Source organism: Sander vitreus, chromosome 6 (assembly GCF_031162955.1).
Source record: "Sander vitreus isolate 19-12246 chromosome 6, sanVit1, whole genome shotgun sequence".
Taxonomy (NCBI): domain Eukaryota; kingdom Metazoa; phylum Chordata; class Actinopteri; order Perciformes; family Percidae; genus Sander; species Sander vitreus.
The window spans coordinates 18,805,039-18,825,743 of record NC_135860.1 but is presented as its reverse complement, the minus strand read 5'-3'; the positions used below and the strand labels follow the sequence as shown (position 1 = coordinate 18,825,743).

General features: G+C 41.0%; 1 protein-coding gene across 1 annotated transcript in view; it reads right to left on the bottom strand.

Annotated features, from left to right (window-relative positions):
• The window catches only part of LOC144519018 (collagen alpha-1(XIV) chain-like), a 150,535-nt gene extending 134,057 nt beyond the window's left edge, over positions 1-16,478 (bottom strand). Inside the window, exons 1-5 of the mRNA XM_078251901.1 lie at positions 16,468-16,478; positions 16,254-16,369; positions 6,931-7,047; positions 1,263-1,406; positions 700-795 (exon numbers count right to left, since the gene is read on the bottom strand). Of these exons, the coding sequence (XP_078108027.1) occupies positions 700-795; positions 1,263-1,406; positions 6,931-7,047; positions 16,254-16,369; positions 16,468-16,478 (484 nt within the window). The remainder of the gene's footprint in view (positions 1-699; positions 796-1,262; positions 1,407-6,930; positions 7,048-16,253; positions 16,370-16,467) is intronic.
• Between the last annotated feature and the right edge of the window lie 4,227 nt (positions 16,479-20,705).

Below are 20,705 nucleotides of genomic sequence, written 5' to 3'. Positions count from 1 at the left end.
ATACATACACTAAAGATGAAAATCAATGCATTCCTTTCTTCTCTCGCTTTTCAGTAGAGGTGGAAATATTAGACACTTAAATATGAAGACATTAATGCTGCCAACTGAAAGAACATCTTGATTTCAGTAACAGACAGACAGAAAGCCACACACTCCTGTTGGGGAGGAGAGCTCAAATTAACAGGCAACCACACAGACACAAGTTAACATAACATCGTGGGTCACTCATTGCCTAATATCAGGAGTCACAGTCACCTCACTCACCATTACATATGCTAAAGAGTTTCCACAAAGCACCACTGTGAATGATTCACCACTGAAGCAACGGTTTTAGCATCTTTACTCTCACTTGGTGGGTAAGTAGACCACCAGGCCAAAGTCCATCTGGGTATTGCTTTAAAAAGGCGGATACTGCAGTTAACCGGTTGCACACAAACTCTGCATGGGGGGGGGGACACTCGACTGTAGGATCCAACTGGACACAGACTCATATTTTTGGCTTTCTGATGTATGGAGCTGGTTTTAAAGAGAACACAATGGCTGTTTTTCCTTCCTCCAAACATCGCTATGGTAACTGACTGGAAGAATCTTTAAGCAGAGTCCTACTCAGTGCAATTCATTTTATTTATGTTTATGTGAGCACAGGATTTGTATATGGCCTTCTCTCCTGGAAACAGTGTTTTTGTGTGTTTGTCCTACCTCCAGAGATCTCGTTGGCATCCTCAGGAGATACAACTGACTCAGTCAGCCTCTCGGGCTCAGTCTTGTCTTCTCCGTCACTCTCAGCTCTTTCAGCTGCGGCATATAAAACAGATTGACCACAAGTTAGCAGAATTGTAGAGAATAAAATCTGTTATTTTAGAGAGTCCCTTCTCTATCTGGGTCTATATATACAATAAGTAAAAGCACATACATTGATACATAGAGATTACAGTAGAGAAGTGTTTAAAAAAAGAGCAGAGTAGAATATGGTTTTAATAAGTAAAATAGCAGAGTATAGCACATCAGAACAAAGTTGAGTACAACAGAGGAGAGGAGAGGAGAGGAGAGGAGGAAAGATCAAAGTAGTGTTGTCGTAGTATACACACTCTAGTGTCAAATAAAATTGAGAGCAGAGTAGAGTAGTGAAGACCATAACACTGTACAGTACAGACTAGAATAGCATACACAACAGTAGAAAAGAACAGAGCATGTGGGAGCTACACATTACAATACAGCAATGGAATAGAATAAAAGCAAAGAAGTAACATTCATGAACACACCTTTATGTCTGCCCTGAAGAGGTCTGCTCTGATCACTGCCACTGACACTGATGACACTGACAGTGTAGTCCTTAGAGGGGTTGTAGTCTGTTATCAACACCTTTGTGTCAGATTTAGATATTATGATCTCCCTCTGCTGACCACCTGACCAAGAGAGAGAGAGAGAGAGAGAGAGAGAGAGAGAGAGAGAGAGAGAGAAAGAGAGAGAGAGAGAGCGAGAGAGAGAGAGAGAGAGAGAGAGAGAGGAAGAAGAAGAAGAGGCAGAAGGGCAGAGGTTAGACTCATGGATATTTTGATTCAGTGTTTTTCCATTTCTTGTTGCTATATTCAGTAGCTTGGAAGCAAAATATTAGTATTCTCATTGTCGAGCCAATATGAAGTTAATTCGGCAAAAGAACTGATTAGCATTCTCCATTCTGAAAGCAGGCAAACATTACGTTCAAGGTTGAAATGTTTTATTTTATAGTGGATTCATTGGGGCATGTCTTTGTGAAGAGCATATATCTTCGCTAAAGTGAGAAAAAAAACCTCCAAAACAAGACATTTTGTGGTCCAAAGTTAATTCTGTTTTTGATGTTGTTGTTGCTGTTATTTCTAGAGCTAGGGGGTCAATCTTAGAGAGGGAGAGAGATTAAAGGTTAGACCTAGTTTTAGGTTGTGACGTTAGGAAAACACAATTTGTCCCTGAAATAAATTGTGGGCCCTCACAATGAGTGTGTGTGTGTGTGTGTGTGTGTGTGTGTGTGTGTGTGTGTGTGTGTGTGTGTGTGTGTGTGTGTGTGCTTCTGTCCTATCCTTCTCACCTTAGCAGTTAATCCCCATCAGGCCAACAGGTCACATTATCACCCCATTTTAATTTTGACCCTGCAATCAATGCAGCCATCAACGTGTGTGTGTGTGTGTGTGTGTGTGTGTGTGTGTGTGTGTGTGTGTGTGTGTGTGTGTGTGTGTTTCCTCAGCTCTTCTGTTCCTTGTCCCTGCAGAGTGATGACTAATGACGCCTCTAGGGGAAGAGAGATAAATCGTACTGAAGGTGACAGCAGGTCAGGTGAGGTAAGTGCATGGATTAGTGTTCACACCACAAACCAGCAGTGTTTTCGCTATATACATTTCTTAGCGGCGGTCCGCCACTAATAGATCGTTGCTGCCACTCCTTCACAGTTTCATGAAATGCCACGAAGTCTGCAGAGCCGTTTGCTTCACTGAACTCAAGCGAATGGTCATCTGCTCTCTCAGTGACTGGATGTCATCACTCGCGAAGTCATGGCAACGAAATAAACAACAGCGCAAGTCTTTTCAGGCAGAGTGACAAACAGCAGCGATTTACCATGAAAACCGCTCTCACGCGGGTCCCGTGACATATGAAAGTTACAGTAGCTTGACAAATTTACTGTTTATCAGACCCAAGATGAGACAAGAAGCTAACGTTAACGAACCCTGCGGTCTCTCTGCCTTTGACTCCCCCCTGCAGGAGATGTAGTATTACCCCGACAAGCAGTATTAACGTTACTGTTTAAAACTTTTTCCAGGTTAGTGGGGATGTAGTCTCCACAGCGCTGCCGAGGAAGGTCTGGCTAATCCACACAACATTCCGGAATAGGAGAAAAACATGCTCTGGCATTTCTTTAAACCAAAGACAATCGTCTTGGGTGCCGCTAAGCCGTGTATGAATGTGTACGTTCAAAGATTGTGTTAGTTGTGCAAGAGAAAACTCAGATTGGACTGATAGTCTAGCTAGCTGTCTCGAATTACCCTGCAGAGATGTGAGGAGCAGTATAGTCCTCATGAATTGACCGGAGTTTAAAATGCCAACACAAAGAAAGCAAAAGGTGAGGGACATCTGGCCGAAAATGAGGGACATCCAGCGGAACCTCTGGCGGCACTGAAACAATCCCATAAATGAAACGTCTTCGATATAGACTAGTGGGGATGCATATCGCTCAAAACCAACATGAAAAAAACTAATGTTCCCGTAGCATTTTTTTTTTTTTTTGCTAAACTGTATGTAAAATGAGCGGTGACATTTAATCATCTGTTTCACATTTCTTCGGGTGGCGTCTATTTGCTGGATTCTTCCTTAGCGGTAGTTAACTAGCAAATAAACCCACTGAGGGATGAAGGATTGACGATGATTAAACAAATGAGATACAATATGTTAATTAGTGAGCTTTAGATGTGAACTTTGGACAGATTCAGCTGTTTCCCTCTCGATTTTCTTCATAGTGGCCAAAATACAATGCATACAATTTAAGGAAACAGCAAAAATATTGCATACAAATGCTACAACTAAAATTCAGACGAATACCAAAATCTATAACACACACAAGTACACAACGTGGCATATACAGAGAAAGAATAATAATAAAAACCCGTATAACTTAACCTTATAACACTATCCATGCAGTCTTCGTCTTTTTTGTCTTGCTGAAAATATCTCAGACCTCATCTGACCTTAAATATCATTGTTTCAGTTACACCATCAGTCTCTCTGTTTTCTTTAACTCTTAGAGTCAAACTTCAATAATATGTCATGAGCTTTGCCCTTATAAAACATTTCAAATTTTGATATATTGGCATAATAGCTAAATACTTCTCAAGCATCCTTCCTGTAGTCTCCAGTCCATTGTAAGTAGTCCATTAGTCTCGCATTGGCAGACCTATTACAGGTAGGTTAGCATTAGCAGCCATGGGAGTGTGGAGGTGGGGCGGTTAACCAGACGCACATTTGAGAAAACAACCTGTTTGTTGTCATCCTTTAAGTCGTTTCTCTTGTAATACCGATGATACTTTTTGAAAACACTTCCAATGAAGTATAATACTCACCTTTGTGTCGCTTGTCAAAGTTTCTTTCCGAGTGTGGGATGGGCTCATTGTTGCCCCTTGTGGCCGATATGGGGAAAACCAACACTTGGGTGTTTTTCGCCCTTCGGCCACAGGAGGCAGTAATGAGCCCATTGTTTGGCGAACCACAGTGAAGCAAAGAAGATGCTGCAACCGTTCTCTTAATACATCCATGACCATAGACAGTATATAAGAATGGACCAACAGATCCCGTTGCTCTGGACGGAGACCAGTGAAGGATATTAGAAGCACTTTTCCGGTGAGCGCCAAGCGTTACTGCGCAGCCTCCAACTGAGAGAGACGACGTAAATGTGACGTGAGCAACCTGTCTGAAAGTTGTAAGTCTTCTGTTAGCTGTGCCAAGAGAAAGCTCAATTATTCCCAATCTTACAGAGACGGAGAGCGTAGGTATATGTAAGGAGATAACATGGACACAGGCTAATCATTGCTAACTAAAATGCTAGTTAACATTAGTAATTAAACTTAAACAGCTAATGTAAGTCGAAACTGCCTGCAAGCTTCTCCTGTACTATACGGTAATTCCTCTATTATGCGACAGTAAGTTGCATGGTTATGACACAATCGTTAGCCTATTTTTACAAAAACGTCTACTACGGAGCCATAACGTAAGATACAAGGTAATGGAGCCTTTTATACATTGTCGTGTTTCTTTAGAAATAAACAATGGACAAATAAAGTCTTTAAACGCTTCAGATGTAAAGTTATTCGCTGTCAAAGTGACGTCAAAATGAATGGCAGTCAATGGGATGCTAACGTCGGGTGATTGTTTTGTAGCATCAAAATGGCGCCATAAGAGGTTCGAGCTCTGAAGCGAAGCTTAACCCCTTGTCCATGACTTGGACAAGCGACACAAAGGTCTATCCTTTCCGTCTTTTTCGGTTTATAAGAGAAAAGACTTTAAGGATGATGACTAACTGCTTAGTTTGGCAAATGTACGTATGGTTAACTGCCCCATCTTCAATAAAGAGCAACGCACAGCCGCTTCCTTCCCGCTTTACTATGGGACATTCCGGGACTGTCTCCTGGCATGGATCTCCCGGACAGTGGACAGTGACTGTAAAAAAATAGGGCAGTTGATGAAACGAACGGGGCTACCTGTTGTGCGGCTTTCCGAACTGTCTGCTTCATTTGTTACAGTAGGCTACCTGAACCTGAAGTCCCCCCTTTTTTTTCTTGATCTTTAACGTTACATAATTATAATACCGACTAGAGCCTCTTCAAGCGTTAAACAAACCTCAGCCTCCAGGGCTAATCTCCCAGTGACTGTGTTTTACGTTACTAGTTGATGGGCAAATGAGATTATTTGAGAGAGTAAATATAGACATCTGGCACTGATAAATACACAAATATGCAAGTAGGCCTACACACAGACACAACCCACACTATCTGAATTTCAAAATTCTTGGCAGCCTGTTGAACAGACTTCCGTAAGTGCTTATTTTATTTGAATTCATGCACTGTCAGAGAATAAAGCCACTGGACAAAGAAGCACAGGCTAAAGTTAAACACATTTCGATGCAATAAGACTTGGGTGACGTTATCCACAAGGATACAAGGTGGAAATTGACTGGACAATGTTTTAAAGAATATATAAGCATTTAGATAGAAAAAAAAACTTTTTGGGGCAAAAAATGAGTCATCTGTCCTGACCTAAAACCTGAATTCTTATCCAGTTGCACTTGAGTTGCTCTCTTTTTTTAGGAGAAAAGGGATATTACGTTGAGTCAAAAGGTTAGCTGCCACTCTGACAGAGCTCTGCTTTTGTGATCTAAAATTGTGTTTTATTCTCAACAAAAGGACAAAAGGACAGCCAATCTTAACAAGCTTTACTGTGGGTGTCGTTCACCTCATCTGACGGGACAGGACAGGTATTTGTGTCCTCATCCTCCTCCTTTTTATCAAAGAAGGCTTTATTACCCACATAGTGTGTGGACATTGTGAAAGTCCACTTTTTAACTGCATTTGCTGGATGCCAGTGAGCTACTGCTGCACTTCTCCCTGAGAGGAAGTGGCCATAAATTTCAGTTTTTGTTCTCTTTTCAGTTGTCGGAGGCAGCAAGAAATTGTCAGACGAGGCATTTCTCGCAAAGGGTTGTTGAGTTTTATGATACAGAGTGCTTATTCAGTTCTACTTATCATTTTCTACAATGGCTGCGAAAGACTCTTCTGCAGTGTTCAGCACAGCAAGGTATAAGGAATTGATGTGAAGGTAGGTGCACATTGTGGTGGTGATTACATGATGAAGGAGACATCAATGGTAATTAGGGTGATTACTGACTGCACTGTGCATGCCCAGAAAGAGATGAGGTCATGCCCTGTGTCAGTACAATGATTGACTGCTGACAGATGCAGGGTAAAAGCAGGATGTCAAGGCGTCAATCATGCCCACAACTCCATACAGTGATAATGCAGCTTAATGCTGAATGAATGACTATGGCTGCCGTTGTCTGTCATCTGTCCTGAACTGAACTCCATCATGACTCGGAGTATGTCCTATTGGCTTGTGTATCTATCAGTCCCTTTTTCAGATCTGCTGACAGACACCACATACGCAGCAAAAACATTCCTTTGTCTCAAACTTGGCAGAGGTACAGGACAAACTTTGAGTCCTCCACATCTCTCAAATGTGATCACATCAAAGGAGCTTTGAGTAAATTGCATAATCCTTCCTGACAGACAGAAAATCCAAGTCATAATAGGATCCTTCCCCCCAAAAATGGCATAGAAGTATTTTCTGTAAGAGTGTGTGTGTGTGTGTGTGTGTGTGTGTGTGTGTGTGTGTGTGTGTACAGCAAAATGACCCTACCTGGTGCACTGTTGTAGAGGAATAGATAGCTGTCAAAGTCTCCTTTGGGCTCTTTCCAGGAAACAAGGAGTTTGTTTGAGCTCAGCACTTTGAAACGCAGCCTCCTCGGAGCTGGAACTGAAAAACAATTAACCACATTTAAATCTGCTTCAATAAAGCTAGGAAATGATTGGAAATAAAACTGAAAAATGTTGATGAATGAAAATGATTAATCAAAAAGTTCCCAGCCATCAGTCACCATGTGTTAACTGTGGGTATAGGGTTAGACCCAAAAACAACCACCAAGACCAAAACGATTCACCCCAAAACGCCACAAATAAAAATGACTCAAAAGGAAATGTATAAATGGATGGACAGAAGGACAGAGAGAGGGCTGAGTGAATTTCAATTTTGAAGTTCCTGAATCCATGAGAGCAACACATAAAGCAAGTCAGCATGCAGCTCAGCTTCAGCTCAAAACAGCATGAAAAAGGTTTAAAAAAAAGGCACAGATTTATAAGAAACTATTTCCAGTCAAATTCTCTTCATAAGATACATTTCAAGGACAAGTGATGCAAGGAGGGATGATTTTAGATTTCTGTCACACACGGGTGAAGAAAAGTAGAAAAAAGGCAGTTTCTTGCCTGTGCCAATACATGAAAGTACATTTCTGATTTATACAATATCATTGAAAAAATATTGGTTTATAGTAGCATCAGCAGCAGCTTCCTATAGAGCTCAACAGTGACAGCCCGCTTTTTTGAACTGCTCTGGTTCCAGAAGTGATTTTACCATTGACGTTTCAGAAAATGATTAGGCCCTATATAAAGAGTTTTAAGCCAGGAACCAAGCCAACCAGCTACAAGATGAATTGTTACCATAAAGCATTTCACCGCAAAAAAATATTTTGAAAATGGAAAAAGGCAAAGGTATAAGACTGTGTACAGAATCACAGACTTCAGTGGTAGCACTCACTCATAGCCGTTTACAGGTGCGGTAAACACTGGTAACAGCGAGCTCCACCAACGGACACGTCGCTGTTACGCTTAGGATTTTGAGTAGTGTAGTACCTCTCCGTGACATTAAAACAAGGTTGATTTCATACGGACTTGTGGCGTCTACAGGAGCATAAACTATCGTTTCACAATCTCGTAGCTCGTGGTAAGTCTACCTTGGATGGTTTAGAGATTATGGCTAAAGCCGCCTACACACGATCTGTGGCAAAACTGTTAGGTATGGCGCAGAGCAGAGAGGCAAGTATACGCGCAGGTATACGTTCTGGAATTGGTTGCACCTTGAAAGGTCAGCGGCAACGAGGTCAAAGTTTTAAATAATTTGAACTTTGAGCGCAGCGCTCTGCGGAAATTCCAAGTGGTGCACAACGCCAAGGGTAGCGCTCCACCTCGTTGGGCAGTCCGCTCTCCCCATAGGAAAACAATGGCTTAATAATCAAAATCTTTATGGAGAAAATTAATGGGATTTTCACTTCCGGAACCACACTGTTGAGCTCTATACTTAACAGCCATCTGTCAATAAAAAACAGATCTGCAGTAGCCTCTTAAAAATGGTGACAGCAGCCATTCTCTGCATGAATCTGGATGCGTGCGTGTGTGTGGCTTCTTACAAACACACTTAGACAGCATATTGTGAAGAAAAAAAAGGTGGTAGAATTTGACTGTTTTTAATCAAAGAAATAGACAACTGAAGAAAAGAAGGGACATCAGCAAGACGGAAATGTAAGTATGATGGAATGCTACAAATTCACCTCAGATGAAAACAAAAGTTGCTGACATAACCTTTATGTCTGCAGCACATATCACCATTTCACTGTTTTGCTATATTATCCTATGTTAGTTTACGTACAAAGTAGTCACCACAAACCAATGGTTTTTAATATGTATTTCTACAAAGTTTCTATAAATGAGTAGACATTTTCATCCATAAATCTGATGAGACTGCCAATGTAAAGTCACTTTACCTGTCACCACTCTTTAAAAACATGTTGAGGATAGTGTTTGTAGTCTTTGTACTTTGTTAATAAAAAATAAACTGAATAGTTTCTGTTATAGTTTATTCATTAAATAAACTACTCTGTGTCTGGAGGAGGGAAAAATGAGCTACAATTTAAAAGGCCAAATAATCCCTTTAAGCTGTAATAAACTTTTGAAGGACCCTTCACATTAACTGCTGACCCATTAGCAATTCTACAACCTACACAAATTGATGCTGATCTGTCAATTAATAGCATGTGATGAATGTTTGTAGAGTGGTGCCATGTAAAGACTGTACATCAGCCATTATGGAGAAACTGCAGAGAAACAAATGAGTGATATGATGTTGACAAACCTGAGGTGTACTGTGCAGGATTTTCACTCGCTGATGAGAACAGACCTCCATCTTTCTCAAAGGAAAATCCCAATCAGGCCATAATCACGGAGCACAGCATTTTCCATATTGCACTATTGTTATTTTATAAGCAGAACATTCAGAAATGTCTGAATTGTTGGGTTGTTGAGTTGGTCCATTTAACCCAGAGTGAGTGACCACATTTATTTTAAGGTTCTTCATAAGCATGGTTGGACAAAATGAATCAAATTAGGTCAACTTTTTATTAGGTAAAAGGTTTAATTAGGTTAAAAATGTTAACCCACGTTTTAACCAACTGTAGATTTAGTTAACTTTTACTTTTGTTTTTTATTTTACTTTTAGATTATTTTTGGGCATTTTAGCCTTTAATTGATAGGACAGTTGTAGACAGTAAAGGGGAGACAGAGAGGGGGGTGACATGCAGCAAAGAGCTGCATGTCGGAGTTAAACCCTGGGCCGCTGCGGTAAGGACTGAGCCCTGGTACATGGGGCGCACAAGCTACAAGGTGAGCTACCAGGTGAGCTACCAGGTGAGCTACCAGGGCACCCCGATTTAGTTTACTTTTAGTATAATAAATATGCTAGTCTATAATCTAATGTACACTATACTATACTGTACTATATGTAAAATCAATTATCAAAGCAAAGAGAATAGTTCCAGGAAAAAAGTCATCTCAGCCATGACTTTCTTTTCAAACAGCCTTAATATTTTAGTCATGGTATTATCTCACAAGTTAAAGTCAAATGCCAACTGTTAAAGGAGCCCAAATAACAGACTTTTCATCACCAGATCTTATGCAGCTGTTTGAACGTTTTTGAGAGACACAGTGCAGCACTTCACGGTTAAGCATTTTGCTCACTCCTTCACACCGCGCAACCTATCAAATACTCAGAATGCATAGGATGAAACCGTATAATTAAACCACACAATACGGATCTATGAATAATTTAAGTCTGTGATCGAGCTGGTAGATTATCACTCTGGTATCATTTAGTGTGTGCTTGATAGGTGAACTGAGTTGGCAGACAGGGTACTAATAGCCGAGTGAAAATTGCCTTGAATACTTTCATCTTTACTTTGCATGTCAATGAACACACACACACACACACACACACACACACACACACACACACACACTGAATTATAATAAAAAAGTATGTAAAAAAATTAATGAGCCAACTATGACCCTCTTTTATTCTATGAATGCATGTCAAGGTCTATGAGTTGGCTATTACAGTGACGGCAACTATGATTAATGAATATGGACATAATAGCTCCAATGGCTGCGGATGCTGACAGAACATGAGGGTCTCTGATATAAATTACCCTTCGCAAACCGCCACGTCTGTTCTTGTTTACCACCATGCACCCATAAATATCATCCAAGAGCTCAACATTTCACACTCTCTGAATCGAAGTGCCAGATGCTAGTGAATTGCATTAGACAGCCGATATTTTGCGTAAATATTGTAGAACATGGCTAGATGGCTTAAACTCTCCACCCTAAACATACAGCGCTTAAACTCATGTATAGCACAATAGTATATCACACAAACCACAGCCATGTATCTGAAAGAGTTACACTGCTGGAATCAGCGAGCCCCCAACAGCTCTTTGCATAAGCTTCTTGCCAGGTAGTAAATGCAAGTCCAGCCATTTGGCAGAAGTTTTGGCGACTACTGCTTAGCAACACAATTTAGCTCCAGTAAATAGTCTGAGTAACTGAAGCTTCAATGAAAAAAAATTACAAACCAGCGCCAGAAAATGATAGAAATCCCTTTAAGAACGATATTTAACATGTTCTTAACTCATGCAGCTGAACCTTAATTCAAAGATGCTATTAAAAGGGGTCTAATTTGAAGGATGAACTTCTAATCTCCCGACTCTGTAGGGAGTGTGAACTAGAAAATATTTTAACTGTAGGCCCCCAGTATGAACTGGAATTATCTGGGTAAGAGCGATACAGGCACAGCTTGACGCCCCCAGTCTGAGAAGGGATGACTTTTCCTAGGATTAGCAGCAGTGAAAGCTAGCAGGGATTCCTGGTAGATGAGTAAATGCTGTCCAATCCTCTGCTTCACTTCATCTCCTCTCTTCATCCCTCCTCTTATTCCTTGATCAACTTCGTCTGCAAGCTTCCTCTTCCCATCTCCTGATTTGGCTCACCGTTCTGCTCTATGTTGGCTTCTTTCCATCCTGCTCCTCTCACTTACAATCCCCTCTCTTCTTTTTCCTCCTCTCCTTTCATTTTTTCTTCCACTTTCTTTACTCAACAATCTCTCTATTCAACTTCTATTCAAGTCTTTTTTTATCTGTTTCGCCTCATGTCTTTCCTTTGTCTTCTCTGAGCTTTCTGGCTTATCTCAATCTCTCTTCTCAGTGCCAGTTGCCTCTTTCCCATCTTCTCAAACCCTTTCTCAATTCTCTCTGTCTTCTCATTCCCATCATCTTTCTCATCTCCTCATCCATTTTCTCCTTCCATTGTCCTCATTTTGTCTTCTCTTTTCCACTATTCGCCTATACTGTAGTTCATTTTCTCATACTTTTAATTAGTCCCCCCTCTCCTCTTCTTTTCCCTCATCATCTCTCCTACACTTCCATCGCCTTCATTCTTACAGTCCTTTTTAATTCCTTGTTTTCCTCTCTCCAGATTAGCACAGTACTGACTCCATAGTGAGTATTCAGCCTCCACTAATACGTAGGATTTATGGATGACAACGGTTGGCTTGCATTGTCACCACAAGATAGCTACTATACTGTACATGAGGGAGATGGGGGAAGTGTGTGTGTGTGTGTGTGTGTGTGTGTGTGTGTGTGTGTGTGTGTGTGTGTGTGTGTGTGTGTGTGTGTGTGTGTGTCTGTTTAGTGCCTATCCAGCGCTGCTGCACGCATCGTTTGATAAGGCCGGCGTCTAGTCAGTACAAGAACTACTCACCGAGATAGCACTTAACCCAAATCCACTCCTGCTTTTTCTTTCCACCTCTCCACTCTTTTTTATCTCCTCTGCTGCTCTCATGGAACACTCAACTCTTTTATCACATCTCTTCTTCTGATCCTTGGGTTTAAACTCTCTTTTCCTTGCCCTCCTCTTTCCCTGTCTTCTCCTCTGCCCTTTCATCATATCTTCTCCTCTTCTGTGCCCCTCCACTCCTTTAGTGGCTTAACGCATTTTCTCTCTCTTTCATCGCTTTACCTGTGTAAGTGATGCTTTTTTCACTCAACTCTTATCTCTCTGCTGCATTGTGTTTGTACAGTGTGTGTGCGAGTGTGAAATCTCTCTTAAGGACTGGCTGAATATAAAGAGTCAGGAAGGTCTGTCCCCATGTGATATTCTGCATGCCAGCAAACTAAAAATATTACCATAAAATACTCAACTGGGTTGATTCTGCAGAAGATGAATGGAATTAAAAAATAATGAAATATCAAATTCCAGATTCCAGAAAGTGTTACCAGATTTCAGCAGATACTTTGGTGTGTACAATGTTATCATAACCAATAGAAATGATGGCCAGAACTACAAAAAAGGAGTTTTCTTTAAATTTGGGGAATATATGTGGAAGACATGTAGATCACACCAGCAGCAAGTTAAGTTTCATTTTAAACGTGTCCTATTCTAACCACTCTGGCAGTTTTTCTCAGTTATTTCAAGAAAACCAAGACCCAAGTAGACAATTCAAAACCTTGTAATACAACAATATCTGCTCAACCATGAGCCACTACAGGCTCTGCAGGCTATTCCACTCTGGGATTTTAGGAGGCACATCTATGCTCCAAAACGCTCTATCCTATTTCATGCTTTTCAGACTGCAAATACTGCACCTGACACCCATTATTCCTACCTACACTGTGGTACCCATACTGTGTAATTTGGCATATGCATGCATATTGGATGTAGAGTGAACTGGATATCCAAAGTGATATTATTACACGTTGTGCCGTCCTTTGGTTCCTGTATCAGTCCTTGCCAAAGCCTCATATTTCCGAAAAATCCTCATTAGCTCATGTTCCCATGAATTAAAGTTAATTAAGTTTATTTACAATCACATTAATGACAGAGCCGACTTGCACATCGCAACGATTCAATTCCTCATTTAGTGGTTGATGATTATGAGATGCTGGATTACCAGCATGTTGAGATTTGGATAATTTAGCATTTTTTAAATTCAAAACAGGTTGTTCCATCTCTTCCTCTCTTTTGTTTATGAATAAATTATTTCTCATCATTGGCTTTTCTCCCTGTTCATTATAACTGAAATTATTGGCCAACACTTTCACTCATACTAATTCACCAGGCTGCCCTTTAACCACCGTATCTAGAAGCACAGTATTGACCCAGGCTGTCAACAAAATCAATTACAATAATTAGCACACACAAACACACAGGACAACCCACACACAGAAATAGATAGATAGATAGATAGATAGATAGATAGATAGATAGATTAATGACTACCTGACTTATCCAACAAACAGAACTATAAAAAAAAGCTTAATTACGTAACAATAAGACATTACAAAAACAAGGTCTCAAGATTCTGATGTAATAGTGGCATGTTTCCCCCATCAGGCAGCTTTCCTCCATCCATCCTGCTTTTGTCACTGCTGCATTGGAAACAGCCACACAAAGTGCCAGGTCACTCTGTGCACCCTCTGAGGAGTGAGCAGAGAACCAAATTTACATTTTCCTTTTCAATACTTTTCAAGGCCAAGATAACAGCCAGAGAACAAAAAACAACCCACTGTCTTGCCCGCTGCTCAATGTCTGCATTGGGAACTGCATCAGATCCGTTCCTACAGGTAAATATAACTGAAGCTTCATATGCAGTGCAGACTGTATATTGTATCCAAATCTTCTCTCCTAAAAAAATGTTATTCATATACAGTACAACAATCGGTCCACACTGAAATATTTCAAAAACATTTTAATGTATTTACCATGACATTTTCTACATGCGTGCCCTGCACAGGATTAATCCAACTTCATTTGGTGATTACCTAACTTTTCATTTAGAACTACCAGCAGGTCAAAGTTTTACTGTGAAATATCTCAACAACTATGAACTGTCATGAAATTGTGTACACTTGTTGTCCCCAGTTGTTATTTCACTTCAGATGTTACAGTGTAACTAATTTCTTTCGATAATGCGTGAAAGAAAATGTTTCACAATTGCTCAATGATAAAAGGAATGTGCAACAGTCAAGTTTGCAATTTCTTGATTTGCTACACTATTTCTTGCAGATAAAAAATCACTTCCTGAACTGACCAACTTCTTGGTAGTAGGAATTCCTGACGACATGGGTCGAACACACACTAACCCTTAAGCTCAAATCCCCTCTGACCAGATGTTGCAGCTTACAGGGACAGACCAGGCAGTAATGAATGGCTATCACATGCTCCCTAATGAAGCAATCAAGCAGGGCATGCTCCCATAGTGTCTGGGAGGTCACCCATGTTCTGCTGTGATTCACTGGGATCAAATCCCTGTCTAATTTACGCTGTCACATTTCTGTCTCACTTCTCGTTTCTGTCTGCCTGCAATGACAAATATGACTTACAGAACTGCAGATGAAAATTGGAATGAAATGTTAAGAGAGAAAAAGAGAAGAGGGGGAAACAGAAAAGTAAAATAAATAACTGAAGAGAAACAGAGCGAGAAGGATGGAGGGAGAGAACACAGAAGAAAGAAGCAGAGAGAGCAAAGAGAACTAACTTAGGATAGAAGAAGGACAGAAGAAAATAGAAAACCACATCTCTCATTTCAAAGCAATCACTTTTCAGTGAGGACTTCCACTGGTAAATAAACACAAAGCAGCCACACACAGATCCACTCAGGTTTGTGTCACATGTGGATTATTGAATTTGAACGACTGCAGTGAGAGAAAGAGAAAAAAAATATTCTTTTGTTGATTTCTATGTGTAGTATTCCTTTAAATAAGACCTGCTACACACACACACACACACACACACACACACAGCAGTCATAAGATTCAGAAAAGAGCTCTTGGATCGGTTTGTTGGAGTAAGCTAAATGTTCTCAGTCAAAGCATCCTACAGCTGTAGTTGAAATAATAGCCCCAAGCATCTATCACCTTACTTCCTAGGCTTGATCTCATGATAAGAAAGGATTACTTTGACTTCAGCTCTAAAGCTAACAAAGTTACTACCGGTATATTAACAGATCTTAGAGAGGAGCAGCAGGAGGAGTGCATCAGAACATCCCATTCAGAAGAACATGCATAAGTTACATTTTAACACATGATATGCTAATATTGCCACATAATGACATATTAACATGCAGTATGTTCAACTGGAACTCAAATGTGCGTTTCTTGTTTAGAGTGCATCCAGATTTTTAACATCCATGACCAAAAACATTGAACAAAACAGACAACAGCCTACTTTTTGATGAGACTCAGTTTGATAAAATCAGGTTTGCTGAGGTGAGGTTGATTGTGAAGCACAGTGGAGCGTTATATTGCGCAGCAAATCATCACAGCTTGAAGTTACAACTCGTTTATTATAGCCCCTCTGAAGCATGGCAGCATCATCAGCGGGGTTGCAAGCATTGCCATGCTGGCAGGTTGAAATGACATAATGATATCGGTGATATGATCATGAGCGTGATGTAATCTGATTGGACTGAGCCTGCACATCAAACAGCGAGACGGCAGAGGGAGGAATGTTGAAACAGGGGAGGAGAAAACACAGAGAGGTCAGGTGAGGGAAGGGAGAAGGATATGGAGATAAAGGAGGGCAGAGAGGTGAGAAGAGGAAAGAGGGAAGAGTGATGACAGGAACAGATGGGAAAGGGTTGGATGGCAAATGTGAGAAGTAGAGGAAGACTTAAAAGCAAAGAAAAGTTGGATAGGGTGAAAAAGGGGGATGGGAGCTCACTTGGAAGGTAGGGGAAGAGAGAAGGAGGGGATGGACGTGAGATGGGTGGACAGGTAAAGGAGATTGGAGAAGAAGACTTACCCTCATCTTGTGCCTTAGAAGGGGAATGGGAAACTAGGGCCAGTAATACCAGTGGAGCCCACAAGCACCACCTCATCTGCCCCGTTGACAACATCCTTACAAGCAGCAGTGTAGACCTGCACGGAGAGATGAAGATTATGTTGACAAAGAGAAGAAAATGCAAAGCAAAGAGGGGAAAAAAGCAAGAAAGACTCTGTGGTTCATGAAGACCCACCTTGCCCACATGGCCCCAAATCACTGATCTGGAATCAGTTAACTCCTGTCTAATATCCACTTTGATACAATTACAGAGCAGTAGTTTGACAGTCTAGACTGACCGCAGAGCAGCGGTTGAGCCTCCCGCCCACATAGAGCAGGCTAAGGGCGAAACAGTGGAGGACTTTGTTTGAGGGAAGAGTGGACACCAAATGAAAAAAAGAACTGACAAAAGAAAAAAAAGATGGAGGGCAGACAGTGTGATAGACAGACAGGGAGAGGGCAGTTTGATGTCAGTTCAGCAAGGGAACATTTTATGGGAACCATTGTCTCCACAAGAGCAAACACATGCTCCTCTCTCCTCTTCCATATGTCATCTCCTCCTTTCACCACTCACTTTTTGTTCTCTGCACCCTCTCTTCCTTTCCCTCCTCTCTCTCCTCTCCATTCTGCCACTCAATATTACACACCGGGGATGAACATAGACGGACATACTTATTATTTCTCTCCTTGGAAAACACACACATACACACACACACACACACACACACACACACACACACACACACACACACACACACACACGCTGACAGTCGAATGAATAAAACAGAACATTCAACAAAAGTTGTTTCAGGATTTGAATCATTCTCTGATGTAGAGGTAACCCGGTGAAGGGATGGCCAGCTCCTTCAATTCAGACACTGTCAAAAGGCCAGAAATATGACAATGCATATTGATGAGCATCAAAGACATTTTGTTTTAATAAAAAGCCTCAGGACATGAGGAGGGAAATGAGAAAGATTCAACAGAAATGATTCTCTCTTAGTCTCTCTCTAACACACACAAATGAGAGTTAATCTCACTAAAATGAGATTAGACAGTCTCAGAGTGAGGTTCAATTAAAAAAGTCTCTCTCTTGACAAATGTGATTAAACACAAACGCACATTGCAGCAAAATCTAAATCACATTAGGCCAGAAAGTTTCTTCAGTTTGCGTAATTTCCTCCTGTCCAAAGGGCAACTTTGCAACTGGTTAATTGGTTAATGAAAACCAGGGTAAAGGCGTCGCCCTCATTAAAAATAGGCAGGCTATGTGCTTAATGTGCATGCTGCTTTTTAAAGGCTATTTGTGGAATCGAGTTTGCAGACATACTCAAATACAATTAATCACAGTACAAGGCCGTAGACGATCTCTCGCACGCAATTATTTTATTCTGGGAAAACTAAAAAAAATAGAGACTGCACAACTTTGACTGACCGTAGCTCCAATATGTGTCTTCAGTGATAATTTCAAAGTGCTGCTGACTGGTTTAGATTAAGTTTCTCAGCCAGATTTGGTGTTTGACCAAATCTGGCTGAGACACACACACACACACACACACGACTACAATGAATGAAATCTTCTTTACCTCTCCAGCATCAATTCGAGGCGTCCTATTATCCCCAAAGGAAATCCTCTGAATACTAGGATGGTTGGTTCCTCTTTCTTCTTACTCTTTCTCTCCCCTCTCTCTCTCTTTCTTTCTCACTCCTTCTCTCCGGATACAATTCGGTCAGTCCGGAGTGGGTGTTTCTCTCCTCGTTATTCAGCCATCCCTCCCTCAAGCTATTCCTCCCTGTCCCAACCCTTTTCTTCGTCCCGGTTCGAGAGAGAGAGAGAGAGAGAGAGAGAGAGAGAGAGAGAGAGAGAGAGAGAGAGAGAGTGCCGCTGCACAAAAACCTCCGCTGCCAACCTGCAAGTTCCAATCCGGCTTCAGCCCTTCGGGGCCCTTTGTGTGCGCCTTCGCGATCGCGACGAGACTTCTCGTGGGCACATATCCGGAATCAGCGGCTTTAAAGGAACCACATGGTCGTTGCTGAAACTCGTTTGTTGTATGTTTGACTTGTAGAAAAAAGTCCGGCTGAAAATGGCTCAGTGCGCTCGGAGCAGGTGCTTGCCTGCTGCGCTGCGAGCTCCGATGTTGAAGGCACAATGACGCAGGGTTTTCACCTCAGCTGAAAGTTAGATTTACAAAACAAACACTCTTACTTTAGCTGTAAATCCACATGGAACATCACATGGAACACCGTAGCTCCAATATGTGTCTTCAGTGATAATTTTCAATTCATAGTTTCTCTCCAATAGAAAAATGTCCACATATAGTCAGTTTGAACAGTTTATTTCTATAAAACATCTGATGGAACTGAATTGCTGATGGAACCCTATAATGGCTGCAGACCACTTTACTTAGCCTATTTCTAAAACAGAAGGCTAGCTAATCTTAAACTACCTGTTGGGATTTGGTTTGTCAAATCAAAGCAAAGTCAAGTGATTTTACCCAAATGAATTAATTAAGAAAATCGGAGTGAATACCAAACATTTTAAACTTAACCATTTTTTTAAGAGGGCCTCTGAGTGCTCAGTCAAACTTCTCTTTATTCACTGATGTTTGATTTTTCCATTATTGTTTTAACAATAGACTGTTAACTACAGAACGTTTAGTTTCTAGATGTCTGAAATCAGAGGTTTTATGGCTATAGGCTAGTTGTCCAATTAGAAAATCATGTAGCCATAGGTGAAATCAGTCAGCTAACATTTTTAAAGTAATAGTTGGACATTTTGGGAAATCTTACTCACATTCTTGCCGAGAGTTAGATAAGAAGATCTGGTGTCTGTCAGTGAAGTTACAGTCAGGGGTGATTAGCTTAGCTTAGTTTAGCATTAAGACCGAAAACATGGGGAAACAGAGAGCCCAGCACTGTCCAACAGTAAAAAAAAAAAAACAGTTAAAAAATCTGCCTACCAGCACCCCGAAAGCTCACAAAATAACACACTGTGTCTTGTTAGTGCAAACTGTACAGAAAACCCAGGGTCAAAATGACAAGATGGATTATGTGAGGTAGGCTAGCTGTTTCCCTCTGTCTTTACGCTGAGCTAAGCTAACCGTCTCCTGGCTGTATATCTAATGGGAGAGTGGTATAGATCTTCTCATCGAACAATCAACAAGAAAGCAAATAAGCGTATTTCGCAAAATGATGATTAAAATGATCAGTCAACACCAGTTTTTTCTTCTATTGGGCTGCAAAAAAAGACTTGACACTTTATAATCCTGTTTATACACTCAGCTCTCCTCTGCTTGTGAAGACACTTTGTGACTTGCCCTGAGGTGGGAAGACTGGAAGTCATGGGAAACAATGGTGAAATGTGCCAGTGGCTGGCTAAGTTAAAACGTCAAATAGCTTTACTCCAGGTGTGTCCCTGGGGCACTACACCACACACACACGCACGCACACACACACACACACACACACACACACACACACACACACACACACACACACACCTTAGCCACACAACTGTCCAGATGCCATGAACACTGTAATCATGTGGATAAGGATTCTCTGTCCTCCTCCCTCCTTCCTCCTCTTTCTTCCTCCAGCCTCTTCCTGCCTTCCTGTCCGTCTGTCGTTCATCTGTTGCCCGTTTGCAGCAAACACACACCAAACAAAAATAGCCCTGGCTGCCAGAGTCTACAGCCATAGCTGCATTTTAATTTTCACCTGGTCAAAACAGGTGAAAATATATTTTATATTTTATACATCACATTTAAGACAACATTAAAACCAGCTAGTTGTGTGAAGAAAAAAAACAGTAAAGTTAGAACGTACTGAAACTGTTATATGAAACAAGTTATACGAAAAATAATGTGCAGTAATATTTGGTTATTTTGTTATTCTGAGTGGTCGCAGTCCCAGGTGGCTTTTATTTGACAGCTCTCTCTAGAGACGCACAGGCCAGCAAACCTAAAGACCTGCCCGATGGATGAACCATGCTGCTGTTCTCCCTGCGAGTCCCTTTTTCTTTTCTTTTTTTGTCATCTATCCATTTCTCTTGATGTCTTCCCTCTGTGTTCTTTGTCTGTCCCTTTATTATTTTATTTCTACCTTATTTCCCTTCTTGTTCTCTCCATCTTTCACCCTATTCCTAATCTATTTATCTTCTTTCTACCTTTCCGCCATCGCTGTCCATCCCAACTGTGGATCTGATGAATAAATGCATCAGATAGAGTTGATCCACAGGTCATTTATCTCAGCGCCATATGCTCCAACTGTGAAGCCCCATAAAGTTTTTAAAGTCATTGCACTACAACAAATATCTGTATACTGCAGGTACTTCCCAGTCCCAGTGGGCATAGAGAATTTAGCATTACTGTCACACAAACAAGAAGTAAATAGTTGATGGCCCAGACATCCTGATTCCTGTTATACAAGTCTGTG